The sequence below is a fragment of the Lissotriton helveticus genome, chromosome 10 (genome assembly GCF_964261635.1).
Source record: "Lissotriton helveticus chromosome 10, aLisHel1.1, whole genome shotgun sequence".
NCBI lineage: Eukaryota > Metazoa > Chordata > Amphibia > Caudata > Salamandridae > Lissotriton > Lissotriton helveticus.
Window position 1 is genome coordinate 171050525 of NC_136071.1, and position 14521 is coordinate 171065045.

The 14521-nt window shown below is 42.3% G+C and overlaps 1 protein-coding gene across 1 annotated transcript in view; it reads right to left on the reverse strand.

Moving 5' to 3' along the window:
• Positions 1-14521, reverse strand: part of RADIL (Rap associating with DIL domain) — a 444288-nt gene that overhangs the window by 122182 nt on the left and 307585 nt on the right. Inside the window, exon 4 of the mRNA XM_078665013.1 lies at positions 7628-8314. Within this exon, the coding sequence (XP_078521139.1) occupies positions 7628-8314 (687 nt within the window). The remainder of the gene's footprint in view (positions 1-7627; positions 8315-14521) is intronic.

A 14521-nucleotide genomic window follows, 5' to 3' on the forward strand; every position in this document is an offset into this window, starting at 1 on the left:
TAATTAAAATAACATAAACAAAATATCAAATGTAAAATAAATCTACAACCACCAAAATATAGAGTACAATAATAATGACTTTTAAAAGTAACAAAATAATCAATAAAACTGTTGAAAACCCCAAAATAGTGTACCTACACATTGATATTTAGAATTTTTTTTACCTAAACGTAATTCGAATTTTAAATTAATTGTAAATTAAAAAACATATATTTTTCACATTTTAAATGAATTTTGTAGTACGACAAAAACTTTCTGAACTTAAAAACAGACCTAAGAGTGTTGTTTCTTCGTGGCTTAGTGTTCAAGCTTTAAGTGCATCCTTAAAGTTTTGTAAGGAGTCATAAGAAAATGTGTAACTAACTCTCTGTTGTGTAATGAACTTCACTTTTAAATAAAAAATATAACTGATATCATATAGAACACTTTAATATTATACCTGATATGTCTGAGGTGTAATACATTTATGAAGAAAACATTAAAACATACATTTTATGTATAACAGATACCTTGTCATAGCTTTTTCTTATATTTAAATCACAACAAACATGTAATCTTAAGGTAGTATGCATGATATAATCAAAATGGCAATTTATCTGAAATAATGTTTTGCTTGTATTTTTTATTTTATTAAATTGTTTTGATATTATGGGCAAAAGCGTATTTAATGCCATTATATTGTTCATTATGGCATATCTTACTCAAGCACGCATATCTTATTAACGCATACGTATCCTACGCACTCATGAGCGCGTAAAATAAAAATTAGTGAATAAGATGTGAATGAGTGAGTATGATGAGAAAGAGTGAGCAAGTAACACATGAGTAAGACACACTATGGGGCATATTATCACGACAGGCGATAAAATGATCGCTGTTTTAGCAGCAGAAAACTGCAGCTAAAACGGGGATAATGGGCTTGATAATATGCTCTAAGAAATTCCAATTGAAGCCCATGTTAAATGTGAAGGACATTTAACATGGGTTTCAATTGGAATTTTATAGAGCATATTATCAAGCCCATTATCGCTGTTTTAGCGGCAGTTTTCTGCCCCTAAAACGGCAATCATTTTATCATTTTATCGCCTGTCTTGATAATATGCCCCTATGTTCGTTTTTCCTGAGTGCTTCTGCTGCACCCAAACATTTATTGAAACTTTAGGTTGTTGAAAACTGTGGCATAACAAGGGTTATCTAATGTAAACACCCAATATTCATGGGTAATACTGAGCAGGATAATAAAAATGATAAGAGTGTGCTTATTTTCTGTTGTCACAGTTTTAGGTAACATCTTAAATCTCTTAAAGCTATTAAAACTCACAAGAATTCTTAAGTCCATGCCTTCTTGCGCAAGTCAGCTGTAAATTGCGTGGAAAACTGCCCCAAATTGCTCAAACATAACAGTCTTAATAATTCTTGTTAAAGTTTACATATCTAAAAATAAAATGTAAAGATCTTCATAGATACGTTTAAGTTTTTAATATAAATTCATTTTAGAAATCTACAAAATTTGAAAAATACATTTTTTAAATAAATGTCTTTTTTTAAGAAATAACTTTCTGTAAACACATACTATAAACTAACTAAAATAATTAATTAGTTAATAAATTACATAAACTATTATTAAATAGAATGCAACAAAAAATTACAAATAAGCATACAACTATATTGAATCCATAACTACAAATATATTTTTATATTCTAAGTCCATTCCAATAAATACTGGGGTAATTGCCGTAAAATTTGGGTAAGTGCATACAATTGGGAGAGGGGCACATTTAATATTCAAACTCCCTTCCATCAAGCACTGCAGTAAGAACACATAAGCCAGTGGGCATTTCCACTATTCTAAGTGCAGCTCTAAAAATCTTGAGGGAAGTGCATGTAATGGGAGGAGGGCAACAGGGCACAAATACTATTTTAACTCAATTCTAACAAATTTTGGAATAAGTGCATGTAGTTTGAGGAATGGAATGCAACTATTTTAAACCCAGTCCTGCAAATATTTAGTTACGTTCATATGAGTGAGTGAGGCACATTACTATTGTAACTGCAGCCCAAATAAAATTGCAGTAAGTGTGAATATTTGTGGAAGTCATTATTAATTCTATAACTAGTATGTCAAATCATTGATTTTTAGAGGAAATATCTTTAAATCTTTCATATATAAATTTAACATCCAATCCTACACACTTTCAAAAACGTAAAACAAAATGAAAATATAACTCACATATGTGAAATTGTAATTAAAGTTAATAATATTATAAAATACATTTTAGTTATCAAATTAAACATCTGGCTATATTACAGTATAAATAAAAAAAGTTAGAATATTTTTAAAATAACGTATTACATATTTTTTAATTTTACTTTTTATTATTGCACAAAATGATCAAACATTATTTTAAAGATAAAATATTTATATAAATTAAAATATAATTGTTCCATAACATTTTTAGCAAAAAGCGCTATCCACCCTCTTCGTCAATAAAATCCACATTCTCTTAAACAATTCAAAAATAAGAAATTAAAAGGCACATAATAATATTAATGCATATAAATTAAAGTAATAAAATATCACAAATAAATTATAAATTTTATAAAACACTACCCACCCAATACTCCAATAAATGTCCAGTAACCTAAAAAATAAACATTTAAAAGGTACATTATTTGTAATATATTTTGCATTATTACTAACAATCTAACTAAATAAATAAAATAATATATAAAAAGGATATTAAATAACATGATAGTTAAACAATCAAGATTTTAAACTTCAATATTAAAATAGGAATTCAACTATATAATTTCCCTTGATATTCCCATCCTCAATATTTTTGTACTCATGATATTTTTACCTCGATATTTAGCACCACTGAAATTTTGGAGTTGGTATTCAGGATCTGCCCGTACTTTGAGATTCGCGTTTGACTGACGGGGATATCTATTCAGTGATAGCAGCTGCCGCCATGGCGGCTCCCTTCATAGCATTGAAGGTTTCTTTAGCAGGGGCCATGTTTAAATTGCTCATTCTGAAACTTCTTGTTCAGAGAAAACTAGCTACCAAAAAAGAGGGTGTTTTCTCTGATCAAGAAGCAAATAGTCCCAAAAGTAGGAAGTTTCATCTTTGAACACGGGGCCATTTAGAAATGTTCCATTTGCTTTCCGTCAAGCTCAAGCATGGAAAATGGGTAACAATCTTGCTGCCCTCAGTAGAGTAAAATGACAATCACTTTGACCCAGCAGTTCTCTGGCAGTTAGACCGGAAGGTGTGGAATACGGATGGCACTGGGTCAACAATTTTCTGATCCTCTATAAAGGCTGATAGCTGTCTATTTGCCTCTACTTTAAGAACTTTAGCTTGTAAGGGCAAGAGTGATATAGGGTGACAATTTAATTAATTAAATTAATAAATGCAGAAGAGCCACCCCGACTTTTTAACATGGGATGACAAGCTTTTTTCCAGTTCTCCAGGACCATCCATTTATTTATTTATTGATTTTATTGATTTTTAAAGCGCGCATATACCCGAAGGTGTCTTGGCGCTGAGTTGCTGAACTCTCTGGCGGGAGGGTGAGATTTTAGGCTGAGAACAGCCAAGTTTTCAGATTTTTTCTGAAGTTGAGCAGGGTTGGAGCACATTTGATGTGGAGGGGTAGTGTGTTCCATAATTTGGCTGTGCCAACCGTGAAGCGTTTGTCTCCCCAGTTGACCCTCCTAGTACGGGGGACTGTTAGCAGGTGAGCCGAGGATGAGCGTAGTATCCTAGGATGTTCCAGCGGGCGAAAGGCTTGTCTTAAGTATAGCGGTCCATGGTTGTGGATAGCCTTGTAAGCTATACATAACGCTTTAAATTTAATACGGCTTCTCAAAGGCAGCCAGTGTAGCTGTCGGATGTAGGGGGAGACAGGTGCAAATTTGGGTATAGATAGCAGGGTCCTAGCCGCTGCATTTTGCACTGTCTGCAATTTATTGAGGACCTTTTGTTGTGCATTTAGAAATAGGGCATTGCAGTAGTCAGTTTTAGAGAAAACCAATGTACTGACTAAGGTTTTGCCTGCAGATGATGGTAGGTAGGGAATACGTTTTTTGATCCTTTTTAGAATGTAAAAAGAGGAGGAAACCACAGAATTGGCGTGCTGCTGGAATGACAGCTTGTTGTCAAAGACAACCCCCAGATTTCGCACTTTAGATACCGGTTCCGGAGGATGTCCCATCTGGTGTGGCCACCATTGTGGAGACCAGGACGGCTGTAGTCTCCCGAATGTCATCACCTCTGTCTTATCAGAATTAAGCTTCAGACAGTTTGATGACATCCAGGAGCTTATCGCATTCATTCCGGATTGGAAATTCGCAGCTACAGCGGAACCATCGTCATATATGGACAACACCAACTGGGTGTCGTCAGCGTATGTGGTGAGGAGGATTCCGTGAGATTTGATGACCCTCGCCAAGTCCGACACGTATATATTGAACAGTGTCGGGCTTAGCGAGGATCCCTGGGGTACACCACAAGGCAGAGAAAAGGTCTGGGAGGTGTATTGGCCCAGCTTCACAGATTGTGAGCGGTTAGACAAAAATGAGGCGAGTAGCTCCTTAGCTTTGCCTATTATCCCTATAGCTGCGACACGGTCGATCAAGGTAACGTGATCGACCGTGTCGAAGGCGGCGGACAAGTCTAAGAGTATTAGGATTGCGGCTCCTCCATTGTCCATAGTGGACCGTATCTCGTCCGCAGCTTTCAGGAGCGCAGTCTCCGTGCCATGTCCCTGGCGGAACCCAAACTGGGTATCATCCAGTAGGTTGTTGTTGTGAATTAAGGATGACAACTGTAGATTCATGATTTTTTCAAAAATCTTAGCCGGGAATGGGAGGCATGCAATGGGCCTATAGCTGGCTGGCAGGGACGGGTCTAGAGTGGGCTTTTTGATTAAAGGCTTGATAATGGCTTCCTTCCATACTGAGGGGTAGGTGCCGGATGTAAACATTGCATTGCAGATAGTAGTTAGTAGAGGGGCAATGGTTTCTGAAATGCGGTTGAGAACGTTTGGAGGGCATGGGTCCAAAGGTGAGCCGGATTTGGTTTGGACGATTAAGGGCTGGATGGCTTCTACCGAGGTGTTTTCAAAGGCTACAAATTTCGGGGTTTTATCTGGGGTAGATGGTTTGGTAGAAGGTATAGAAGGGTCAGGCGAGAAGGTGGAAAAAATAGCACTGACCTTGTCCTTAAAGAATGTGGCCAGTGCGTCTGCAAGGGCCTGAGATCCCTCTGACCGGGGTAACAGAGGATTGGAGAGATATGTTACCACCTGGAATAGTTTCCCTGGAGAGTTTTTGGCCTCATTAATTTGCTTGGTGTAGTAGGTGGTTTTTTCAGCAGTTAAAAGTTTCTTATAATTGGAGAGGGCATTTTTATAGGTCAGTTTGTCCGAGATATTGAAGTGGCGACGCCACTGCCTTTCTAGGTTTCTGCAATATTGACGCTGTAATCTGAGAGATTCAGAAAACCAAGGGGCTGATGGTTGATTTCTGTTCCTGTGAAATGTTCTTATGGGTGCTAGTTTGTTACATGCTTCGTTCAGATTGTTTAAGTAGGTATCCGAAGCTGCAGAGGGGTCCTGTTTATTTAGCCCCGGGCTGTCATGTATCATCTGGGTCAGGTGATCAAGATTGATATTCTTCCAGTCTCTGAAATTCGTGAGCCCAGAATTTATCTGGGGGCGTGGACTGGAGTTAATGGGAATAGAGAAGCAAATTGCAGAGTGATCTGTCCAAATTAAAGGGAGGACATTCGTGATAGAGATCTCTGAGTTGTTCGTGAAGAGACCATCTAGGGTGTGTCCTGCTAAATGTGTAGGTAGTTTGACAATTTGTGACAGACCAGCTGCCTCTAGGTCCCCGAGTATTGTTGCAGTATCGGGGTCTTCAAGAGATTCAAGATGAAAATTGAAATCGCCCAAGATGGTAAATTGAGGGGATCCCATTGACATCTCAATGACTTTGTCTAAAAGTGAGAGAAATTTCGTTCTGGATCCTGGGGGGCGATAGATTAGCATGCCCTTAAAGGTTGTTTTACTGGAGAGGCTTATGGCGAAAAGGAGAGCCTCGCATTCAGGGAGGTTGGTCTCTGTAGTAGTAAGTTTAAGGTGGTCCTTGTGGATAATCGCTATTCCCCCGCCCTTCCTTAGTGGTCTGTCTAACCTCCATTATGCAAAGGAAATGTTTATGGAATTTGCCAGCACAGGGCTCGTAAAATATAGTGTTTATTTTTAGGATGTAGGTGAGACAGGAGTAAAGAGCAGAACCATGTTGATACTTTTACGCAGTAGCAAGCACCTCAGTATGGATTACTGGTGTAAAAGCAGCGAGACCCATGGAGGGTAGTTTAAAAGTGCCTAATATTTGTGTCATAAATCAATGTCCTTGGATAGAGATGCAAATATGTTTTTGATTTTCTCTTGAAAGAAGGAAGAAAGGTTGAAATATAATTCCATTGAGAGTGTCACAGTGGCATGGCAGGATGTAGGAGAAGTGAACTCCTTTATGACCTGGAAGAGCTCTTTGGAGGCCAGAGAGGCATGTTGGATGTATTGGGCAATAAGGTTACTAAGTCACTTTTCAATAGGGATTTGCATGATATGATTTAATAATCTGAATATGTTATCCCCCTCCAAATAATTATTTTATGGGCCCACCTTATTTGCTCTGTGTCATACTATGTCACTGGATGAAGGTCACTTTTCAAAAGGGATTTCTATGGTATGATTTAATAATCTGAATATGTTAGCCCCCTTCAAATGATTATTTTATGGGCCCACCTTATTCGCTCAGTGCCGTGCTATGTCATCCAATGAAGCTTCTAAAGTGCTACAGCACAAAATAATATGTAAATAAATAAGTACCCAGATTCAAATCAGCAAAAGGAGCCATTAGCATACTCCATTGGCTTCCGGTTAGACAGTATATCATCTTTAAAGCTCTATGCACAGCTTCCAGGACCCTCTACGGGTACAGACCTGCCCTCTTTAAAAAACATCTCAGGTGGTACACTCCCAGCAGGAACCTCCGCTCAAGCATGTCCAAGAATCTTGCGGTTGCTCCCTTCAGAAAACCTACATGGGGTGGGAAAAGTTTCTTCAGCTCCACCACTTTGCTCTGGAACTCTTTGCCATTGGAACTTAAAAACTCCCTGCACGCTTTCAGGAAGTCCGTGAAAACCTGACTTTTCATTCAAAAGTAGGAACATAATACTTTAACCCCTGGTCCCGCTGTGCAACGCCAAGACGCCTCCGCGCAATAGTTTTCACTTAATAAATTCCTCATTCATTCATAAGTAAGGGGAAATTTGAAGGTCGGAAAAGTAAGAGATTTTTGAACAGAAGAAAAATTATGACCAATAAAACATCCCTGACTCAAATTAGACTTCTCCAGTACTTTGCAAGCACAAGCAAATGCATCTTAGGTTAGACTATTACATTATGTCTATTCAGCTTATGCTTCTATCACAGCTCTGGCTTAACATTTGGACACCCATTCTTACACCTTCTGAAGTGCCTAGAAGAAGTTTGATAAGCCCCTCTCATCCAAGCCCCATGCCACCCGCGCTCTCCACATATTCACTGACCCATACGGTCCTTTGTATTCTTCTTGCGGACTTCAGTAGAAGGTTACCAAACTCGCCAGGTTCGAAGTTAGCAGCGGAGTGCTGAATGCAAAGGCAAAGGAGGAATGCCGGAGCCAGCTTGTAATCGTCCCCTCCTGGTTCAATGAGCGTCAGGATTCGCTCCACCAGCACGTCCTCGAAGGCCCGATCATAGACCAGCTGAACTTTTCTACTGGGAGACCTTCTAGACAAGCTGCCGAAGTTGGAGGGCAGACTGTGTTTTTTAGCCACAGGCTCCTTTCCCTTCAGCAAATTGCCGCACATCTTACAAATGGAGTCCATCTCTGGGTGGGCAGTCCTGCTCAAAGTTTTTAACCTGGCCAACGTGGGAGCAGGAAGTGGTTGCGCTTTCATGGGATCTTTGTACAGTAGCAGATAGTAAAGGCCCAAACACAGGAGGTCCCCATGTTGCAAAAGGGTAGTTCTCACAACGTCTGAGAAGTTGACTGAAATGAGGGCCCCTGGGATGGGATCCAGAACCAGTTTCTCCTCCATGTGTTGACCAGATCTGTTTGGAGTCCTGATCTTCTTAATGGTGCAATGAAGAGGCAGGATGTCAGGAGCAGAAAGGCTTATGCTGGGTTTGCTGGATGGTGTTCTCTGGCCCACGGTGTACTGATCACGGTTCAGGAGGTAAACCAAACTGTCCTTTAATAAAATAAAAACGAGAATTTAAAGAGTGAAGTGATAGAGGAAGCAGACAACATTCAGAGTAATGTAAGCACTTGTGCCTTTTCTGCATGAGTAAGAAGTTAAAAGTAAACATGGAAAAACACAATGAACTAAAAAGTAGGTCAATCCTCAAAATCAGGTTAAATGTAATATAGTAATGCATGGCAGACTTTTCGTGTTACTCTGTTTGGTGAATTGCCAAACATGCAGAAATAAGGAACTGAAATCCAAGTGAAGGTGAAGTGCAGCAGAGGCTTCCACCTTTAAGGCTGTTGAGTAATATGTGGTGCGCATATGGCCGTGGGACAGAGAGGGACCTGATTAGTATTATTGCAAGAAGGCACCTTTATTTTTAGCATCTTTATATCTTTTCCACTCCCTCTACCCATGATTCTCTTGCACCATTTTTTGGAGCAAGAATAAGTGTTATATGTTTAGACTCATTGATTGGTTGCCAATATTTCTCAAAGCAGATTGCTGGGGGGAAGTAGCTGAGCAATGGTCTGAACATATTGAAAATGATAACAAACCACCTTGAGCCTCCATCTACCACTGTATGAGTGACGTGCCAGCCCATAGTTCCTACTACATTTGCCCTTGGCATGCCACTCATTAGCCTTCATCTCTGGTATGATACCCTGTTGTTCTATTGGAAGTATTGTTAATGTGTAAGGAACGGGTTGCTTGCTTTCCTGCTCGAACCTGTAGGACGCTTATATCTGCTGTGCAGGTGTTCACCGCCTGGTGCATTAAGCTTGAGTTTATTTTCTTTTTAAGGTGGCCTGGGCTGTTGCAGGGAATCTGCATAATGTTTTGCGCGGTTGGGCTCTAGAAATGAAAAGGCTGTGTGATATGACAATGTTGATGCAATGAGCGATAAATCCCAGTCACTTTTGCACTTGATTTATGATAGCTGTGCTGTAATACCTGTTGAATGAAGCCATTAAAGTATTGTTTAAAAAAGACCCACAGATTGGTGGTAGAGTATGTTGGAGTATACATCAGGGTGCAAGTAATTGTTGTACTCCCTGTTTCTACCTATATAGTTTAATGCACTTAATACAATGATTTTACCAATAAAAAAGAAGGCGTGAATTATAAGCAGGACCCTACTTAGTAGGTTGCTATTTGCAACTGTTGGTTAGACAGCACCTGTAGTTTAATTCATACTTTATTTAATGTTTAGACTTAAATATTCAAATACCTGCCACATTTGATAAAGGCAACTGTTATATTTTTAGAAATAAGGTTTTAGGGGAAAGACCTGTGAAGTTAAATTTTCCACCCAGGAATGCTTATGGTCATCTGAATACTGGAATCACATACCGGGCTTCCAGTACAATCAAGACATGATTTTTGTCGGGTTACTTCATTACAGAAAATATACTAAGGAATGCTGTGTACTTGCTTCGGTTTTATTTAACTATGAGGTTTTTCCCATTATGCCTTAACACTATTATTTATTTTTTATTTAGAAGTTTTCTATAGCGCTAACAAGACCCGAAGGTAGCAGAGCGCTTTACAGTAAAAGGAATGAAAAGGTGAACAAAAAGACACGTAACAAATAAAGGCGATCATCGAAAGACAATAATGGAGGAGGAGAAGTTCTTAACAGTGGGACTTATTGGTAGTAGGATACAGAGATAACACATAGTTCTAAGGGTGATCCTAGTTACCCAGGACCTAGGGAACGGATGAGGAACAAGGATTTGAGTTGGTTCTTGAATTCCGCATAGGACGATATCGTTCTGATATGCGGGGGATCGAGTTCCATATTTTGGGGGCATTTCCAGTGAAGGAGCAGTCCGCAGTTTTCTTCTTTCTGGTTTTTGGTAGGATGAGCAACAGGGAGTTGGAGCTTCTCAAATTTCTACTTTGGCCTGCTTTTGTGAGCTTGTTTGCCAAGTATTCTGGTTTTCCGGTGTGGAGGGCCTTGTGGGTTAGGCAGGCCGTTCTGAAGGTGCTCCGCATTTCCACCGGGAGCCATTCAAGTTCTTTGAGTGCTGGGGAGATGTGGTCAGATTTTTTGCATCCTGTGATCATTCTTGCTGCCGCATGTAGTGTTGTTTTTAATGGAGCCAAGTGCGATTTGGGGATACCTGTAAGGATTGAGTTCCCATAGTCCAGTCTAGATAGAACTAGAGATTGCGTGGCTAGTTTAAGGTCCTTGTTTGGAATGAAAGGTTTGATTTTGTTCAGCAGTCTGAGGTTAAAGAAAGCACTTTTTGCCGAGTTCTTAATGTGGTTTGTCAAGGTTAGTTTAGGGTCTAGGGTGAAACCCAGAGATTTAACGGAATCAGCTAGCGAGAGAGAACCTTTAAGAGCATCGATCGACTTCAGCCACTCAATGATTTGAGGATTGTCTTCTTTGTTTGAGATGAGAAGAGTTTCGGTCTTGTCGGGATTGAGTTTCAGGTGGTTTTTTGTCAGCCAATCTTGAACATCGTTTAAGACAGCATTTAGTCTGTGGATGTCGTTAAGTGAAGATGTTTCCAGGTAGATCTGCGTGTCATCAGCGTAGAGGTGAAAGAGGATATTGGCATTCCTGAGTAGTTTTGCGAGCGGTTCCATATAGATGTTGAAAAGCTGAGGAGAAAGTACTGATCCTTGGGGGACACCCTTGTTGACTTGCTGGGTTTCGGAGGTGAAGTTCTTCATTTTTATTATTTGCGAGCGGTTGTGTAGAAAGGAAGAAAACCAGTCAAGAACTACCTCGCCGAGGCCAGCTCTTGCTTGCAGAATCTTGATGAGGAGCTTATGGTCCACCGTGTCGAAAGCTGCGGATAGATCAAGGAGTATGAGGAGGCAGCACTTGTCAGCGTCAAGAGAACCGTGAATGTCGTCTATGATGTCCAGCATCGCGGTTTCTGTGCTGCGGCCTTGTCTGAAGCCGGATTGGAGGGGGTCCAGGAGATTGATGTTATCCAGATGATGAGTCAATTGCAGGAGAACGCAGCGTTCCAGTGTTTTGGCAAGTAGAGGGAGGTTAGATATCGGTCTGAAATTGTTCAAGTCAGTAGAGTCAAGACCGGGTTTTTTCAGCAAAGGGGTGACTTGTCCCATTTTTAGACAGTCGGGGACCACTCCGCTTTGTAGGGAGCTGTTTATGATTTTGCCCCAGATAGGTGCTAAGGTGAGCTTCATTTGTTTGATTAGTGAGGGAGGAATGGGGTCTGAGATGTGAGCTGATGGTTTGGAGGTCGAGATCAGCGAGATTATCTCAGTTTCCTGCACGTGACGAAAGCTTAGCCAAAGGAGGGGAGAGGGGCCGGAAGGGAGGGCCTGAGGGATGGCCGTGTTGGTAATGTCTAGAGATAGTTCGATTTTTAAGACCTTGTCATTGAAGAAGCTGGCGAAGTTGTCGCATAGTTCTTTGGACGCCTGCAGGGGTGAGGGCAGAGGCTTGGATGTTTGATGTCTGATTATGTTGTAGAGCTCCTTAGGTCTGTTTTTAGAATTGGCTAGTGCCTCTCGGAAGAAGTTGGATTTCTTGTTTTTGATATGGTTGTTATACTTCTTGCGGGCTGTTTTTAGTTGTAGGCGAAGGATGGCTGTTGGGTTGTTTCTCCACTTTCTTTCTTTGGCTCTCAAAGTTCTTGTTTCTGCGTTGAGGTCCGCATTGAACCAGGTTCTAGAAGGAGTGTTACGGCTTCTTTTGAGCTTTAGAGGAGCTAGATTATCGAGAATGGAGACCAGCTCAGAGTTGTAGTGGTCAATGAGATCATTGGTCGAAAGGTGTGGAGAGTTGTCTGGAAGAAGTGAACTTAGCTGACCTTCTAGAATGTCTAGGGGAACTTGGGAGAGGTTTCTCGACCATTTGGGGGGGTCTTGGGGAGGTTTAAGCGGGATGATGGGGTGGTTGATGTGAAATAGGATCATATGATGATCTGACCAGTCAACGGGAAATATGTGGTTGACCGTGATTGAATTCTTTTGTGCAATAATGGCGTCCAGTGTGGCTCCTTTGTAGTGTGTCTCCTCAGTGCAATGTTGAGTAAGGTTGTTGTCGGTGAGGAGGCTGGATAGCGATCTGATTAGAGGGTTATGGACTTCGTTCCATCGGAGATTCAGGTCACCAAGAATTAGGTTTTTGGAATCGCCGAGAGCGTTTTGAGCAATCAGGTTGGATAGTTGATCTCCAAACTCATTATTTCTGCCCGGGGGGTGATAGAGTAGATGGCATAGTAGAGAGTCATTGTCTTTGGTTTTGATGACAGCGGAAAGACATTCAAATGAGTCGTATTCAAAGGAGGAGGTTTCTGTGATGTTCCAGCTGTCCTTGTGGATGATAGCAACCCCACCTCCTCGTTGTTCTATCCTGTCTTTGGAGATGAGGGAGAAGCCAGGTGGAACCAGCATGTCTAGGCAGGGGGGAGTTGTCTTGTTTAGCCAGGTCTCAGTGAGGAACGCAACGTCAATGTCGTGTGTGAGGATGGCTTCGGCTATGTCCGTTGCGTGTAGTGAGGCCGATCTGCAGTTCATTAGGAGGCAGTTGGTGATTTTCTCCTGAGTGCTGGTGGTTTTGTCTTTAGCCTCTCTAGGTATAGCGGTGAGGACTGGTAATCTTTGTCGTTTGAGAGTGGGTTGATCTTTCCGGTAGCCAGTGATTATTTGGATTTTAGATTTAGGTGAGACTGAGAAGGGAGAGTCGTAGGTGGTGGCTAGTAATGCTGCTTCTCTGTCTGACATAGGAGCTTCTGATCTGAGCGGTCTGGAGGTCAGGTGTTTTGAGCCTGCTAGGGTGTGAGATGAGATTGTGGTCAGGGGCCTGGTGCATGGGGCTCTGGAGAATTCAGATTTTTTGGGACTGGGAACCAGGCCCTTGGGATAGGGATCGATCGGGTGGGCATTGAGGGCTGCTGTGGGCCCCTGGGTGATGTTGGCGTTGGCGAGGAGGGGCGTTCGCGGAGGGGGTTTGGAGGGATTGCATGCTATACCGAGGTTGAGGAGGGTTTCTATTAGGCCTTGGGTGATGGTGTCGACCTGGTTTTCCAGGGCTGTGAGCCGCTTTGTTATGGAGTCAATGGGGGGGTTGTGGGCAGCTGCAGTGGGGCCGAGCGTGTTGCAGTTCGGGAGAGTGGGTTGGGAGATAGGGATCGGGGTAGAGGGAGGGGGAGGTGTGGGAAGAGGGCTGGGTGGGAGATTGGACATGGGAGAGAAGGGGAGAGGGTCAGGAGGAGGATAAGACAGGGGAGGTTTGAGAGTAGGGGGGAGATTAAATGGGAGGCTCGTTGGCTGAGGACTGCCTGTTGGTAGGGAGGTGATTGTCCTAGGAGATGGGTGGAAGCTGTGGGGTGTGAGGTGGTAAGGGGGGGGGGGTAGGGGGTGAGAGTTGTGTTTCCTGTTGGTGGTGGATGGGTGGGCGTGGGGGGTGAGATATGGCAGGGGGAGGGGGAGCCTGGCGAGCTGTGTGTGGATCGAGAAGGGGCATGTCGCGGTCTTCTCTGTCTGTAGAGGGAGTGGACGGTGAGGGTGTTGAGACGAAGTGCGGCAGGGTAGGAGGGGCTGACTTGAGAGAGGGAAATAAGGAGTCAAAGGCTTCCAAGTTATCATTGTTGGCTTGTATGAGGACTGTGCCATTGGTGAAGATAGTCACGGTTGTATAGCCCCTGCCAACTGATCTGAACGGAAGAATCGTAGTTAATTTGCAGCTATGAGGAGTGGAGGTGGTTTTGGCGATGAACATCCGCGTTCTGATTGTGGAGACCCAATATTCGGGTCTATCGGTGTGGAATATTAGGTCCATCTTCATCGGTCCTATGGAGGTCGGGGGTAGATGTCAATGATTAGGGTTTCTTTATGTTTCCGAATGAGTTTCTGCTTGAAAGTGCGTCGAAGCTTTGTAGAGAGGAGGGGGGGAAGATGATGGTGAAGGAGTTCCGACTGTGAGGTTTGAGGTGGGCAAGTGGGCTTGGAGGAGGAGGGGGAGGCTGGTCCCGGGCCATCGTGAGGATAGTAGAGGGTGGAGGAGCCTGGATAAGTTGCGATGTGAAGCTTGGAGCTTTAGGTGGCACAGGGTGGCGAACCCTGGTATTCCCGTAGAGAGATGAGGGTGAGGCTCCAGGCCGAGGAGGGGGTCTTAAAGCCCGGGTGGTACTGCTTAGGAGTTTGCAGGTAATCGATCTCTAATTGGCAGTTGGACCTTTGTAAACTAGCGCCATGGGAATGGTGTGTGATGGAGAC